General features: G+C 47.2%; 1 protein-coding gene across 3 annotated transcripts in view; it reads left to right on the top strand.

The window, feature by feature from the left end:
• The window catches only part of XPO7 (exportin 7), a 40,588-nt gene that overhangs the window by 14,201 nt on the left and 9,929 nt on the right, over positions 1-16,458 (top strand). For 2 of the 3 annotated variants that reach the window (XM_041490623.1, XM_041490621.1), the window contains exons 11-19: positions 247-440; positions 1,451-1,556; positions 7,962-8,097; positions 8,967-9,040; positions 9,757-9,837; positions 12,314-12,377; positions 13,269-13,377; positions 14,249-14,355; positions 15,362-15,450. In XM_041490623.1, the coding sequence (XP_041346557.1) occupies positions 247-440; positions 1,451-1,556; positions 7,962-8,097; positions 8,967-9,040; positions 9,757-9,837; positions 12,314-12,377; positions 13,269-13,377; positions 14,249-14,355; positions 15,362-15,450 (960 nt within the window). Of the gene's footprint in view, positions 1-246; positions 441-1,450; positions 1,557-7,961; positions 8,098-8,966; positions 9,041-9,756; positions 9,838-11,120; positions 11,202-12,313; positions 12,378-13,268; positions 13,378-14,248; positions 14,356-15,361; positions 15,451-16,458 lie in introns of all 3 variants that reach the window. The other variant, XM_041490622.1, reaches the window with a different exon arrangement.

Genomic DNA, 16,458 nt, shown 5'->3' with positions numbered 1-16,458 from the left:
CCCTCTGGAAGCACTGGGAATTTACTCCCAACAGTGTGCTCTGAAATTCCTGGTTAATTTGGCAACCAGGCCATTAAAGATGTTGTCCAGTGGAAGGTCCTTGAAACCTTTGTAGCCCAAATTCTGTGGGGAAAACCAAACCATTCCACGATTGCGTGAATTCCAACCCGCATCCCCAACACCCCTGGCAGTAACACCTGGGAGCTCCTGGGACCCCCTGCTCCATTTTCCATGTGCTTTCTGCAGGGATGGCCTGGAGGACCCTCTGGAGGACACGGGGCTGGTGCAGCAGCAGCTGGACCAGCTGTCCACCATCGGGCGCTGCGAGTACGAGAAGACGTGCGCGCTGCTGGTGCAGCTCTTCGACCAGGCCGCCCAGTCCTACCAGGAGCTGCTGCAGAGCGCCAGCGCCAGCCCCATGGACCTGGCCGTGCAGGAAGGTCAGCCCTGGCACGGCTGGGGGCTCCTTCCCAAGGGAACCGGCCTGGAAAATCCTTGCAGAGGGGAGGGGTGGCGTGGTTGCTCCTTGGGAGGGGTTGCCTGTCCAGTGCTGCCCATCCCATCCCATGGATCCCGATCCCATCATAAATCCCATCCCATGGATCCCCATCCCATCATAAATCCCATCCCATGGATCCCCATCCCATCATAAATCCTATCCCATGGATCCAAATCCCATCCCATGGATCCCAATCCCATCATAAATCCCATCCCTTGGATACAAATCCCATCCAGTGGATCCCATGGATCCCATCCGTGGATCCCAATCCCATCCTATGGATCCCAATCCTATCATAAATCCCATCCCTTGGATCCCATCCCACAGATCCCGATCCCATCATAGATCCCATCCCATGGATCCAAATCCTTTGGATCCCAATCCTGTCATAAATCCCATACCATGGATCCCATCTCACAAGCCCCATGGACCTGGCCGTGCAGGAAGGTCAGCCCAGACACGGGTGGGGGCTCCTTCCCAAAGGAATTGGCCTGGAAAATCCCTGCACAGGGGAGGAACTCCCAGGATTTGGGGAAATTTAGGATATGTCCTTGCTTTCCTGTCAAAGTTATGAGGGTGTTCCCCATCCCATCCCATCCCATCCCATCCCTTCCCATCCCTTCCCATGGATTTATTTGGGGGAAAATGAATTTATATGGGAAAAAATTGCTTTATCTGTAGGAAAATGGATTTATTTGGGAGGAAATGGATTTATTTTGTGAAAAACTGATTGATTTTTGGTGAGATGGCCACTAAAAGAAGAGGTGACAGCTCTGGCAGTGTCCCCTGTGTGTCCCCAGGGTAGGGTGAGGTTTTCCAAGGGAAAAATGGATTTATTTGGCGGATAAATGGATTTATTCGGGATTTCTTTTGCCACGGGGTGCCAGCTGTGCGTGCACAGGGTGGGTGCCACCCCTGACGGTGTCCCCGCGTGTCCCCGCGTGTCCCCAGGGCGGCTGACGTGGCTGGTGTACATCATCGGCGCCGTCATCGGCGGCCGCGTGTCCTTCGCCAGCACGGACGAGCAGGACGCCATGGACGGCGAGCTGGTCTGCAGGTAGGGGATTCCAGGGAAATCCTCCCGGGAATTCCAGGGAAATCCACAGGGATATTCCAGGGAAATCCACCCGGGAATTCCAGGGAAATCCATCCAGGAATTCCTGGAAAATCCACCCAGGAATTCCAGAAAAACCCAGCTGGGGATCCCAGCAAAATCCACCAGGATATTCCAGCAAAATCCACAGGGATGTTCCAGGGAAATCCACCCAGGAATTCCAGGGAAATCCATCCAGGAATTATAGCAAAATCCACTGGGATATTCCAGCAAAATCCACCCAGGAATTCCAGGGAAATCTACCCAGGAATTCCTGGAAAATCCTTCCAGGAATTACAGCAAAATCCACCAGGATATTCCAGCAAAATCCACAGGGATATTCCAGGGAAATCCACCCAGGAATTACAGGGAAATCCACCTAGGAATTACAGAAAAATCCACTGGGATATTCCAGCAAAATCCACCCAGGAATTCCAGGGAAATCCATCCAGGAATTACAGCAAAATCCACTGGGATATTCCAGAAAAATCCACTCAGGAATTCCAGGGAAATCTACCCGGGAATTCCAGAAAAACCCAGCTGGGGATTCCAGCAAAATCCACCGGAATATTCCAGTAAAATTCACCCAGGAATTCCAGGGAAATCTATCCAGGAATTCCAGCAAAATCTGAGATAGCCCAGAAAAATCCACCTGGGAATCCCAGCAAAATCCACCAGGATATCCCAGCAAAATCCACCCGGGATATTCCATTAAATCCACCTGGGTTATTCCAGCAAACCCCGCTCCCAGAAAGCTGGGAGAGCGTTATTCCCCTTTTTCCAGCTCTGATTCCAGTGGGAAATCTGTCTGGAAAGGGATGGAGGGTGCTTGGTGCTGCTGCTGATTTCCAGTGGGAATATTGGACTTGGCCCAGAAAAATCCACCTGGGAATCCCAGCAAAATCCACCAGGATATCCCAGCAAAATCCACCCGGGATATTCCATTAAATCCACCTGGGTTATTCCAGCAAACCCCGCTCCCAGAAAGCTGGGAGAGCGTTATTCCCCTTTTTCCAGCTCTGATTCCAGTGGGAAATCTGTCTGGAAAGGGATGGAGGGTGCTTGGTGCTGCTGCTGATTTCCAGTGGGAATATTGGACTTGGGAATGTTAGGAATTATTGGGAATATTTGGTTTGGAAATACTGGGAATCACTGGGAAATCCATCCAGGAATTCCTGGAAAATCCACCCAGGAATTCCAGAAAAACCCAGCTGGGGATCCCAGCAAAATCCACAGGGATATTCCAGCAAAATCCACAGGGATATTCCAGCAAAATCCACAGGGATATTCCAGGGAAATCCACCCAGGAATTCCAGGGAAATCCATCCAGGAATTCCTGGAAAATCCACCCAGGAATTCCAGAAAAACCCAGCTGGGGATCCCAGCAAAATCCACAGGGATATTCCAGCAAAATCCACAGGGATATTCCAGCAAAATCCACAGGGATATTCCAGGGAAATCCACCCAGGAATTCCAGGGAAATCCATCCAGGAATTCCTGGAAAATCCACCCAGGAATTCCAGAAAAACCCAGCTGGGGATCCCAGCAAAATCCACAGGGATATTCCAGCAAAATCCACAGGGATATTCCAGCAAAATCCACAGGGATATTCCAGGGAAATCCACCCAGGAATTCCAGGGAAATCCATCCAGGAATTCCTGGAAAATCCACCCAGGAATTCCAGAAAAACCCAGCTGGGGATCCCAGCAAAATCCACAGGGATATTCCAGCAAAATCCACAGGGATATTCCAGCAAAATCCACAGGGATATTCCAGGGAAATCCACCCAGGAATTCCAGGGAAATCCATCCAGGAATTCCTGGAAAATCCACCCAGGAATTCCAGAAAAACCCAGCTGGGGATCCCAGCAAAATCCACAGGGATATTCCAGCAAAATCCACAGGGATATTCCAGCAAAATCCACAGGGATATTCCAGGGAAATCCACCCAGGAATTCCAGGGAAATCCATCCAGGAATTCCTGGAAAATCCACCCAGGAATTCCAGAAAAACCCAGCTGGGGATCCCAGCAAAATCCACAGGGATATTCCAGCAAAATCCACAGGGATATTCCAGCAAAATCCACAGGGATATTCCAGGGAAATCCACCCAGGAATTCCAGGGAAATCCATCCAGGAATTCCTGGAAAATCCACCCAGGAATTCCAGAAAAACCCAGCTGGGGATCCCAGCAAAATCCACAGGGATATTCCAGCAAAATCCACAGGGATATTCCAGCAAAATCCACAGGGATATTCCAGGGAAATCCACCCAGGAATTCCAGGGAAATCCATCCAGGAATTCCTGGAAAATCCACCCAGGAATTCCAGAAAAACCCAGCTGGGGATCCCAGCAAAATCCACAGGGATATTCCAGCAAAATCCACAGGGATATTCCAGCAAAATCCACAGGGATATTCCAGGGAAATCCACCCAGGAATTCCAGGGAAATCCATCCAGGAATTCCTGGAAAATCCACCCAGGAATTCCAGAAAAACCCAGCTGGGGATCCCAGCAAAATCCACAGGGATATTCCAGCAAAATCCACAGGGATATTCCAGCAAAATCCACAGGGATATTCCAGGGAAATCCACCCAGGAATTCCAGGGAAATCCATCCAGGAATTCCTGGAAAATCCACCCAGGAATTCCAGAAAAACCCAGCTGGGGATCCCAGCAAAATCCACAGGGATATTCCAGCAAAATCCACAGGGATATTCCAGCAAAATCCACAGGGATATTCCAGGGAAATCCACCCAGGAATTCCAGGGAAATCCATCCAGGAATTCCTGGAAAATCCACCCAGGAATTCCAGAAAAACCCAGCTGGGGATCCCAGCAAAATCCACAGGGATATTCCAGCAAAATCCACAGGGATATTCCAGCAAAATCCACAGGGATATTCCAGGGAAATCCACCCAGGAATTCCAGGGAAATCCATCCAGGAATTCCTGGAAAATCCACCCAGGAATTCCAGAAAAACCCAGCTGGGGATCCCAGCAAAATCCACAGGGATATTCCAGCAAAATCCACAGGGATATTCCAGCAAAATCCACAGGGATATTCCAGGGAAATCCACCCAGGAATTCCAGGGAAATCCATCCAGGAATTCCTGGAAAATCCACCCAGGAATTCCAGAAAAACCCAGCTGGGGATCCCAGCAAAATCCACAGGGATATTCCAGCAAAATCCACAGGGATATTCCAGCAAAATCCACAGGGATATTCCAGGGAAATCCACCCAGGAATTCCAGGGAAATCCATCCAGGAATTCCTGGAAAATCCACCCAGGAATTCCAGAAAAACCCAGCTGGGGATCCCAGCAAAATCCACAGGGATATTCCAGCAAAATCCACAGGGATATTCCAGCAAAATCCACAGGGATATTCCAGGGAAATCCACCCAGGAATTCCAGGGAAATCCATCCAGGAATTCCTGGAAAATCCACCCAGGAATTCCAGAAAAACCCAGCTGGGGATCCCAGCAAAATCCACAGGGATATTCCAGCAAAATCCACAGGGATATTCCAGCAAAATCCACAGGGATATTCCAGGGAAATCCACCCAGGAATTCCAGGGAAATCCATCCAGGAATTCCTGGAAAATCCACCCAGGAATTCCAGAAAAACCCAGCTGGGGATCCCAGCAAAATCCACAGGGATATTCCAGCAAAATCCACAGGGATATTCCAGCAAAATCCACAGGGATATTCCAGGGAAATCCACCCAGGAATTCCAGGGAAATCCATCCAGGAATTCCTGGAAAATCCACCCAGGAATTCCAGAAAAACCCAGCTGGGGATCCCAGCAAAATCCACAGGGATATTCCAGCAAAATCCACAGGGATATTCCAGCAAAATCCACAGGGATATTCCAGGGAAATCCACCCAGGAATTCCAGGGAAATCCATCCAGGAATTCCTGGAAAATCCACCCAGGAATTCCAGAAAAACCCAGCTGGGGATCCCAGCAAAATCCACAGGGATATTCCAGCAAAATCCACAGGGATATTCCAGCAAAATCCACAGGGATATTCCAGGGAAATCCACCCAGGAATTCCAGGGAAATCCATCCAGGAATTCCTGGAAAATCCACCCAGGAATTCCAGAAAAACCCAGCTGGGGATCCCAGCAAAATCCACAGGGATATTCCAGCAAAATCCACAGGGATATTCCAGCAAAATCCACAGGGATATTCCAGGGAAATCCACCCAGGAATTCCAGGGAAATCCATCCAGGAATTCCTGGAAAATCCACCCAGGAATTCCAGAAAAACCCAGCTGGGGATCCCAGCAAAATCCACAGGGATATTCCAGCAAAATCCACAGGGATATTCCAGCAAAATCCACAGGGATATTCCAGGGAAATCCACCCAGGAATTCCAGGGAAATCCATCCAGGAATTCCTGGAAAATCCACCCAGGAATTCCAGAAAAACCCAGCTGGGGATCCCAGCAAAATCCACAGGGATATTCCAGCAAAATCCACAGGGATATTCCAGCAAAATCCACAGGGATATTCCAGGGAAATCCACCCAGGAATTCCAGGGAAATCCATCCAGGAATTCCTGGAAAATCCACCCAGGAATTCCAGAAAAACCCAGCTGGGGATCCCAGCAAAATCCACAGGGATATTCCAGCAAAATCCACAGGGATATTCCAGCAAAATCCACAGGGATATTCCAGGGAAATCCACCCAGGAATTCCAGGGAAATCCATCCAGGAATTCCTGGAAAATCCACCCAGGAATTCCAGAAAAACCCAGCTGGGGATCCCAGCAAAATCCACAGGGATATTCCAGCAAAATCCACAGGGATATTCCAGCAAAATCCACAGGGATATTCCAGGGAAATCCACCCAGGAATTCCAGGGAAATCCATCCAGGAATTCCTGGAAAATCCACCCAGGAATTCCAGAAAAACCCAGCTGGGGATCCCAGCAAAATCCACAGGGATATTCCAGCAAAATCCACAGGGATATTCCAGCAAAATCCACAGGGATATTCCAGGGAAATCCACCCAGGAATTCCAGGGAAATCCATCCAGGAATTCCTGGAAAATCCACCCAGGAATTCCAGAAAAACCCAGCTGGGGATCCCAGCAAAATCCACAGGGATATTCCAGCAAAATCCACAGGGATATTCCAGGGAAATCCACCCAGGAATTCCAGGGAAATCTACCCAGGAATTCCTGGAAAATCCTTCCAGGAATTACAGCAAAATCCACCAGGATATTCCAGCAAAATCCACAGGGATATTCCAGGGAAATCCACCCAGGAATTACAGGGAAATCCACCTAGGAATTACAGAAAAATCCACTGGGATATTCCAGCAAAATCCACCCAGGAATTCCAGGGAAATCCATCCAGGAATTACAGCAAAATCCACTGGGATATTCCAGAAAAATCCACTCAGGAATTCCAGGGAAATCTACCCAGGAATTCCAGAAAAACCCAGCTGGGGATCCCAGCAAAATCCACCGGGATATTCCAGCAAAATCCACAGGGATATTCCAGAAAAATTCACCCAGGAATTCCAGGGAAATCCACCCAGGAATTCCAGCAAAATCTGAGATATCCCAGAAAAATCCACCTGGGAATCCCAGCAAAATCCACCAGGATATCCCAGCAAAATCCACCCGGGATATTCCATTAAATCCACCTGGGGTATTCCATTAAACCCTCCCAGGATATTCCAGCAGAATCTGCCTGGGATATTCCATTAAACCCTCCCAGGATATTCCAGCAAACCCCACTCCCAGAAAGCTGGGAGAGCGTTATTCCCCTTTTTCCAGCTCTGATTCCAGTGGGAAATCTGTCTGGAAAGGGATGGAGGGTGCTTGGTGCTGCTGCTGATTTCCAGTGGGAATATTGGACCTTGGGAATGTTAGGAATTATTGGGAATATTTGGTTTGGAAATACTGGGAATTACTGGAAATATTCCCACTGGGATTAATTATGGGGAATATTGGGCTTGGAAAGTTCAGATTTTGTCATGTCATTAACTGGATTTTTGGGATTGAAATCCGGTGGGAATTCAGCTTTTAACAAAACCCCCTTTTTTCCCCTTGTCCCCTTCTCCCCTTCTCCCCTTTTTCCCTCCTTTTCTCCCCCTTTTCCCCCTTTTCTCCCCCCCCTTTTCTCCCCCTTTTCTCCCCCTTTTTCCATTTTCCCCCTTCTTTCCCTCCCGTCTTTCCCTCCTTTTCCCCTCTTTTCTCTCACTTTTGCCCCCATTTCTTCGCCCCTTTTCCCCCCCTTTTCCCCCTTTCATTTCCCCCCTTTCCCCCCTTTCCTTTCTGCCCCTTTCTCCCCCTTTCCTGTCCCCCCTTTTCCCCCTTTTCCCCCTTTCCTTTCCCATTCCCCCATTTCCCGGTTTCCCTGCAGGGTGCTGCAGCTGATGAACCTGACGGACTCGCGCCTGGCGCAGGCGGGCAATGAGAAGCTGGAGCTGGCCATGCTCAGCTTCTTCGAGCAGTTCCGCAAGATCTACATTGGGGACCAGGTGCAGAAGTCTTCCAAGGTAGGGAAAATCCCAAAATTCCACCTTTCCCCAGGAAAACCAGCCTTCATTTCTCCTCATTTTACCTGGAATTCAGTCCCATTTCTGTCATTTCTCCTCATTTTTCCTCAAAATAAATTCCAGTTCTGGTATTTGTCCTCATTTGACCTGGAATTAAATCCCATTTTTTGTGATTCCTCCTGGAATGAAATCCCATTTGTGTGATTTCTCCTCGTTTTACCTGAAATTAAATCTCATTTCTGTGATTTCCTCATTTGGTCCCAAGTTTTGGCTTTCCAAATGCTCAGCTGGGTTGGGAATATTGGGAATTAAAGACCTGGATTTGGTTTTTCTAAATTTTTTTTATACCTGGGATCACCTCAAACACCCCCCTGAGCTTCTCCCTGGTTTCAGAATGGGAATAAATCCAAATTCCCTTCATCCCAGGGGATTTGTAGCTGTGCTTTGGGATGTAAAATCCCTTTTTCCAATTAAAAAAAACGGGAATGTTGCTCTGGGATTGGGTTCTGTTCCTTCCTGGAGGAGAAATTGGATTGGGGTCAAATCCCTTCCCAGGGATTTGGGAACTGCTGAGAATTCCAGAGAAATCCACTCCAATCCTGGCTGTGTTTGGAGGTGGAGCACAGTTAAATCCCACATTTTTGGGAATTTTCCTGGGAAAACCCAAATCCTCCTTCTTTAGAGTCGAGCCATGCTGCTAAGACTAAAAAAAAAAGAGAAAAAATCAGGAGTAGGATGGATTGGATCAACCCAATGGGAAAATCCCACAACATCCCCTTCTCCCAGAGAGGGAAAAGCAGATTTTTGGGGAGAATTCCCAGTTTTCCTGGCAGTTTGGAAGCCTTTTTTCCATGTTTTTTTTTGGGCAGCTGTACCGGAGGCTCTCGGAGGTGCTGGGGCTGAACGACGAGACCATGGTGCTGAGCGTGTTCATCGGGAAGATGTGAGTGTCCAGCAGGGTTCCAGGAATTCCTGGAATTCCTCACCCTAAAAACCTGGAGTTCCTGCTGCTCCAGGGAAGGGTTTAGGATGGAATTTTCCAAATGCCACAAATTCCAGAAAAATCCCACAAATTTCACCAAAATGCCACGAATTCTACAAAAATTCTACAAAAATTCCGGGTGTAGCCAATCCCACAGAATTCCAGGTGTAACCAATCCCACAGAATTCCAGATGTAACCAATCCCACAGAATCCCAAGGGCAGCCAATCCCACAGAATTCCAGGTACAGCAAATCCCACAAAATTCCAGATGTAACCAATCCTACGGAATCCCAAGTGCAGCCAATCCCACAGAATCCCAAGTGTGACAAATCCCAGAAATGCCAGGTGCAGCCAGTTCCACAGAATTCCTGATGTGACAAATCCCACAGAATCCCAAGGGCCTGGAATCCCAGAAATCGCAGGTATAACCAATCCCACAGAATTCCAAGGGCAGCCAATCCCACGGAATTCCAGGTGTAACCTGGAATCCGGGATTATCCACACAACAATTTTCCCAGCCAAACGTGAGCCTGGTGATTTTACTCCCAATTTTATGCCTCGTGCTGTTGGGAGATGGGAAAACTGAAAAAAATCTACCACAATTCCTGGGAAAATTCCAGAAAAATCCTGGGAAAACCTCAAAAAAATCCCTCTGATCCATGTTTTTCCTTCCCAGCATCACCAACCTGAAGTACTGGGGCCGTTGTGAGCCGATCACCTCCAAGACCCTGCAGCTGCTCAACGACCTCTCCATTGGATATCCTTTTGGGAAGAGCTCCCAAATCCTTGGGAAAAGTCATCCCGAAGTTCTGCTGGAATGGGAGCTGGCTCACATTCCTGGATTTCCTCTGGATTTTTGGGAATGAGGGGAGAGGAGGGCAGGATGAGGCTCGTGGGATGTTGGTTTTTGGTTATTTTGGGTCAGAATTCCTCTGGAGTTGAGCATCCACAGGCAGATTGTGGTCTGTCTTCTGATCTTCCAGGAATTCCAGAAGTTCCAGGAATTCCAGAGGTTTCAGAAATTCCACAAATTCCAGAAGTTTCCTGGGTTTTTCCCCAGGGTGTCTCCCAAGCTGAGATTTGCACAATTTGGGTTATCCTTGGAACAAACAGCAGAGAATTCCCAATTTAATGAGAAGCAGACAGAATTCCCAACTTCCTGAATAATCCAGGCACAATCCCATTTTTCCAGCCTGTCCCTGGAAGTGATTTTCCAGGAATTCCAGAAGTTCCAGAAATTCCAGGAATTCCACAAGTTCCAGACCCTGAGTTGTTTCCCAGTGGTCACCGAGGGTTTCCCCAAGCCAAGATTTGCACAATTTGGATTATCCTTGGAACAAACAAAAAATTCCCAACTTCCTGAATAATCCAGGCCCAATCCCATTTTTCCAGCCTGGCCCTGGCAGTGTTTTCCCAGGAATTCCAGGCCCAGAGTTTTTTCTCAGGGGTCACCAAGGCTCTCCCCAGCATGAGATTTGGACAACTTGGATTATCCATTCCAGGTGTAGCCAATCCCACAGAATTCCAGGTGTAACCAATCCCACAGAATTCCAGATGTAACCAATCCCACAGAATCCCAAGGGCAGCCAATCCCACAGAATTCCAGGTACAGCAAATCCCACAAAATTCCAGATGTAACCAATCCTACGGAATCCCAAGTGCAGCCAATCCCACAGAATCCCAAGTGTGACAAATCCCAGAAATGCCAGGTGCAGCCAGTTCCACAGAATTCCTGATGTGACAAATCCCACAGAATCCCAAGGGCCTGGAATCCCAGAAATCGCAGGTATAACCAATCCCACAGAATTCCAAGGGCAGCCAATCCCACGGAATTCCAGGTGTAACCTGGAATCCGGGATTATCCACACAACAATTTTCCCAGCCAAACGTGAGCCTGGTGATTTTACTCCCAATTTTATGCCTCGTGCTGTTGGGAGATGGGAAAACTGAAAAAAATCTACCACAATTCCTGGGAAAATTCCAGAAAAATCCTGGGAAAACCCCAAAAAAACCCCTCTGATCCGTGTTTTTCCTTCCCAGCATCACCAACCTGAAGTACTGGGGCCGTTGTGAGCCGATCACCTCCAAGACCCTGCAGCTGCTCAACGACCTCTCCATTGGATATCCTTTTGGGAAGAGCTCCCAAATCCTTGGGAAAAGTCATCCAGAAGTTCTGCTGGAATGGGAGCTGGCTCACATTCCTGGATTTCCTCTGGATTTTTGGGAATGAGGGGAGAGGAGGGCAGGATGAGGCTCGTGGGATGTTGGTTTTTGGTTATTTTGGGTCAGAATTCCTCTGGAGTTGAGCATCCACAGGCAGACTGTGGTCTGTCTTCTGATCTTCCAGGAATTCCAGAAGTTCCAGGAATTCCAGAGGTTTCAGAAATTCCACAAATTCCAGAAGTTTCCTGGGTTTTTCCCCAGGGGGTCTCCCAAGCTTAGATTTGCACAATTTGGGTTATCCTTGGAACAAACAGCAGAGAATTCCCAGTTTATTGAGAAGCAGACAGAATTCCCAACTTCCTGAATAATCCAGGCACAATCCCATTTTTCCAGCCTGTCCCTGGAAGTGATTTTCCAGGAATTCCAGAAGTTCCAGAAATTCCAGGAATTCCACAAGTTCCAGACCCTGAGTTGTTTCCCAGTGGTCACCGAGGGTTTCCCCAAGCCAAGATTTGCACAATTTGGGTTATCCTTGGAACAAACAGCAGAGAATTCCCAATTTAATGAGAAGCAGACAGAATTCCCAACTTCCTGAATAATCCAGGCCCAATCCCATTTTTCCAGCCTGGCCCTGGCAGTGTTTTCCCAGGAATTCCAGGCCCAGAGTTTTTTCTCAGGGGTCACCAAGGCTCTCCCCAGCATGAGATTTGGACAACTTGGATTATCCTTGGAACAAACATAAAATTCCCAACTTCCTGAATAATCCAGGCAATTCCCAATTTCCTGAATAATCCAGGACCAGTCCTGTTCTTCCAGCCTGGCCCTGGAAGTGTTTTCCAGGAACTCCAGAATTTCCAGGAATTCCACAAGTTCCAGACCCTGAGTTGTTCCCCAGTGGTCACCGAGGTTTTCCCCAAGCCGAGATTTGCACAACTTGGGTTATCCTTGGAACAAATATAAAATTCCCAATTTCCTGAGTAATGCAGGCCCAATCCCATTTTTCCAGCGTGGCCCTGGCAGTGTTTTCCCAGGAATTCCAGGAGTTCTGCCTCTTCCTTGACCCCCTGCACGTACAGCAGCGTGCGGAAGCTGGTGAAGCTCAGCGCCGTGCAGTTCATGCTGAACAATCACACGGTGAGCGCTCCCTCCCTGCCTCATTCCCAGGAAAATCCCATCCTGGATCCCCTCTGGAATTCCATCTGCCTCCCTGGGTTTCCGTGGTGCTGGAGGAGCCTTTGGAAAATGGGATTTTTGGGGAAGTTTGGGGTTTTTTGGTGGAATTCTTTGGTTTTGAGGGGGTCAGGTTTGGTGGCGCTTCCCATTCCCAAAGATTTCTGTTCTCCATGAAATCCAGGTTCATTCCTGGAAAATTCCCAGCCTGGGCTGGTGGGAGGATGGGATTTAAGGTCCCTTCCAACCCAGAACATTCCAGGATTCCATTCCATGATGTTCCAAATCCCAGCAGCACTTCCAGAGGGTTTGCATTCCCTGCTGGAATGAGGGAGGAATTCCTGGAGTGCAGGGAGGTTCTCCAGGCATTTCCAGGATGTTTCCCAGGAATTCCTGGAGTTCAGGGATGTTTCCCAGGAATTCCTGGAGTTCAGGGATGTTTTCCAGGCATTCCCAGGGCCTTCAGCCCCATTTCCCAGTCTGGGATTACATTTTTCCATGGAAAATAACCAGGAATCAGCCTGAAGTATTCCCATCCCAAAGGCAGGGCCAGAATTCCTGGAATTCCCCTGGGGAGAAAAGTGGGATTTGCAGCTCCTGCTGGCTCTGGGAATGCTGCAGATTCCATAATTCCATAAAACCCAGTGGATTTTGGGATCATCTGGGAATTGTGGATGCTCAGGATCCAACTCAGGCTGGAGCTTCCCAGCTTGGCAAAACCCTTGAGGATCCACCAACTTTCTCCATTTCCCACCAGATTTTCCCAACATTTCCCTGGAAAAACAACCTTTTCCGTGTGGGATTTTTTTCCTGGAGCTCTTCCCTCCTTACCCCATCCCAATTTTCCTTTTCCAGAGCGAGCACTTTTCCTTCCTGGGAATCAACAACCAGTCCAACCTGACGGACATGCGCTGCCGGACCACGTTCTACACGGCCCTGGGACGGCTCCTCATGGTGGATTTAGGTACTTTTCCTGGGAATTCCAGCAGAATTCCAGCTTTTGGGAACTGGATTATGGGATTTAGGGAGGTGGAGCTTCGCCAGGAAAGCCAAATGGGAAAAGGAAAATTGGGAATTGGGGTTGGTGTGGAGAACATCCTGTAAAAATGCGGATAAAATTTTCCCATCCCACCAAGATTTGGGATCAATTTTCCCATCCCAAAATTTGGGATCAATTTTTCCATCCCACCAGGATTTGGGGATAAATATTCCATGGATTTTTCATGTTTGCCCATGGATTTCCCGTGGATTTTTCTGTGTTTTCCTAGGGGAGGACTAGGATCAGTATGAGCAATTAATGGGGGATTTCCCATGGATTTTCCATGTTTTCCTCTGTTTTTCCATGGATTTTTCCATATTTTTCCCATGGTTTTCCCATGTTTTCCCATGGATTTTTCTGTGTTTTCCCAGGGGAGGACTAGGATCAGTATGAGCAATTAATGGGGGATTTCCCATGGATTTTCCATGTTTTCCTCTGTTTTTCCATGGATTTTTCCATATTTTTCCCATGGTTTTCCCATGTTTTCCCATGGATTTTTCTGTGTTTTCCCAGGGGAGGACTAGGATCAGTATGAGCAATTAATGGGGGATTTCCCATGGATTTTCCATGTTTTCCTCTGTTTTTCCATGGATTTTTCCATATTTTCCCATGGTTTTCCCATGGATTTTTCCATGTTTTCCAGGGGAGGACGAGGATCAGTACGAGCAGTTAATGGGAGATTTTCCCATGGATTTTCCATGGATTTCCCATGTTTTCCCCTGTTTTGCCATGGATTTCCCATGGATTTTTCCATGTTTTTCCCATGTTTTCCCATGGATTTTTCCATGTTTTCCAGGGGAGGACGAGGATCAGTACGAGCAGTTCATGCTGCCCCTCACCGCTGCCTTCGAGACCGTGGCTCAGATGTTCAGCACCAACTCCTTCAACGAGCAGGAGGCCAAGGTCAGCTGGGAGCAAATTCCCGATTTTCCCGCTTTTTCTGGGATCTTTTCCATGGGATTTGGGGTTTTGGGCAGGCAGGAGGAGCTGGGAGCTCTGCTGAGCTCTGGGAGAAAAGCTGGAATGGTGGGAGCTGGCCAAGAGGGAATTGGGGTTCCTGAATCCCTTGGGATCGGTTCAGAGGGAATTGGGATCAGTTTAATGGGAATTGGGATCATGTGTGCTCTGGAATTGTGGGTGCCTGATTTTTACTCTTTTTTATTCCATTCTTTCTTATATTTTTATTCTATTTATTATAATTTTTTTCTATTTATTTTATTTCACTTTGTTCTATTTCATTTTATTCCATTTTTAAATTTAATTTTATTTCATTCCCTTCTGTTTCTTCTCTTCTTTCTATTTTGTTCCATTCTCTTCCATTCCATTCCTGTTTATTTATTTATTTTATTGCATTATTTTTATTTCATTTCATTTCTGTTTATTTTATTCTTTTCTGTTTATTTTATTCTATTCTATTCTGGATTATTTTATTTCATTTCATTTCTGTTTATATATTATTTCTGTTTATTCTTTTTTGTTTATTTCTTCTATTCTGGATTATTTAATTTCATTTCATTTCTGTTTATATATTATTTCTGTTTATTCTTTTCTGTTTATTTCTTCTATTCTGGAATATTTTATTTCATTTCATTTCTGTTTCTGTTATTTCTGTTTGTTTTATTCCTTTCTGTTTATTTTATTCTGTTCTATTCTGGGTTATTTATTTAATGTAATTTCATTTAATTTCCGTTTCTATTATTTCTGTTATATATCTATTATTTATATTATATTTGTTTATTTTATTCTTTTCTGTTTATTTTATTATATTCTATTCTGAGTTGGGGTTGGTTTTTTTGGGTTTTGTTTGTTTGTTTGTTTGGGGGTTTTCTGTATTTTATTTTATTTTAATTGAATTTCTTTTCCTCCATTCCGTTTGGTGCCCGCTGTCCCGTCGCTGCTCCGTGCCCAGCGCACGCTGGTGGGGCTGGTGCGGGACCTGCGGGGCATCGCCTTCGCCTTCAACGCCAAGACCAGCTTCATGATGCTCTTCGAGTGGATGTATCCTGGCCCCAATCCCGGCCCCAAATCCTGACCCCAAATCCCGACCCCATCCCAAAACCCGGCCCCAAATCCCAACCCCATCCCAAATCCTAACCCCAAATCCCTACCCCATCCCTAAACCCGGCCCCAAATCCCAACCCCATCCCAAATCCCCACCCCAAATCCTGACCCCACCCCAAATCTCAATACCAAATCCTGACCCCAAATCCTGACCCCATCCCAAATCCCAATCCCAAATCCTGACCCCAAATCCCAACCCCATCCCAAATCCCAGAATCCCTCTGGAGAATCCCAGTGCCCAAGAATTCCCACAAATCCACAGGGAACCCTCTGGGAATGCCAGTGCCTGGGAACTCCCAAAATCCCCAGGAACCCTCTGGAAATCCCAATTCCCAAAACCCCCAGGGAACATCTCCAAAAATCCCCTTTTCCCGGGAATTCCCAAAATCCCCATGGAACACCTCCAGGAATTTCCAGAATCCTCAGGGAACCCTCTGGAGAATCCCAGAGCCCGAGAATTCCCACAAATCCCCAGGGAACTCTCTGGGAATCCCAATTCCCAAAATCTACAGGGAACACCTGCAAAAATGCCAGTTTTCTGGGAATTCCCAAAATCCCCAGCTCTGGAAATCCCAATTCCCAAAATCCTCAGGGAACACCTCCAGGAATTCCAAAAATCCCCAGGGAACCCTCTGGAAATCCCAATTCCCCATGGGGGGAATCCCAATTTCCACTTGGAGGACTTGGTGCCCTCCACTCCCAAAAATCCTAAATCACATCCCTCAGGAATGGCCCCAAAAATCCAAATTCCTGGGAATTCCCTAAATTTTCCTGGGAATTTCCCAGGGATTTACAGGATTTAGTGTCCTTCATTCCCAAAAACCCTGGTTTGCCTCAAAAAATTGGGATTTTTCCCTTTCCCTCTAAAAAAAACCTTTTTGGGTTCTGGTTTGCTTTTAAAAATTGGGATTTCCTTTTTAAAAATGGGATTTTTCCCTTGAAAAT

The sequence above is a fragment of the Pyrgilauda ruficollis genome, unplaced genomic scaffold (assembly GCF_017590135.1).
Source record: "Pyrgilauda ruficollis isolate IOZ18807 unplaced genomic scaffold, ASM1759013v1 scaffold125, whole genome shotgun sequence".
In the NCBI taxonomy this organism is placed as follows: Eukaryota; Metazoa; Chordata; class Aves; order Passeriformes; family Passeridae; genus Pyrgilauda; species Pyrgilauda ruficollis.
This window is presented reverse-complemented; position numbering and strand designations above follow the sequence as displayed.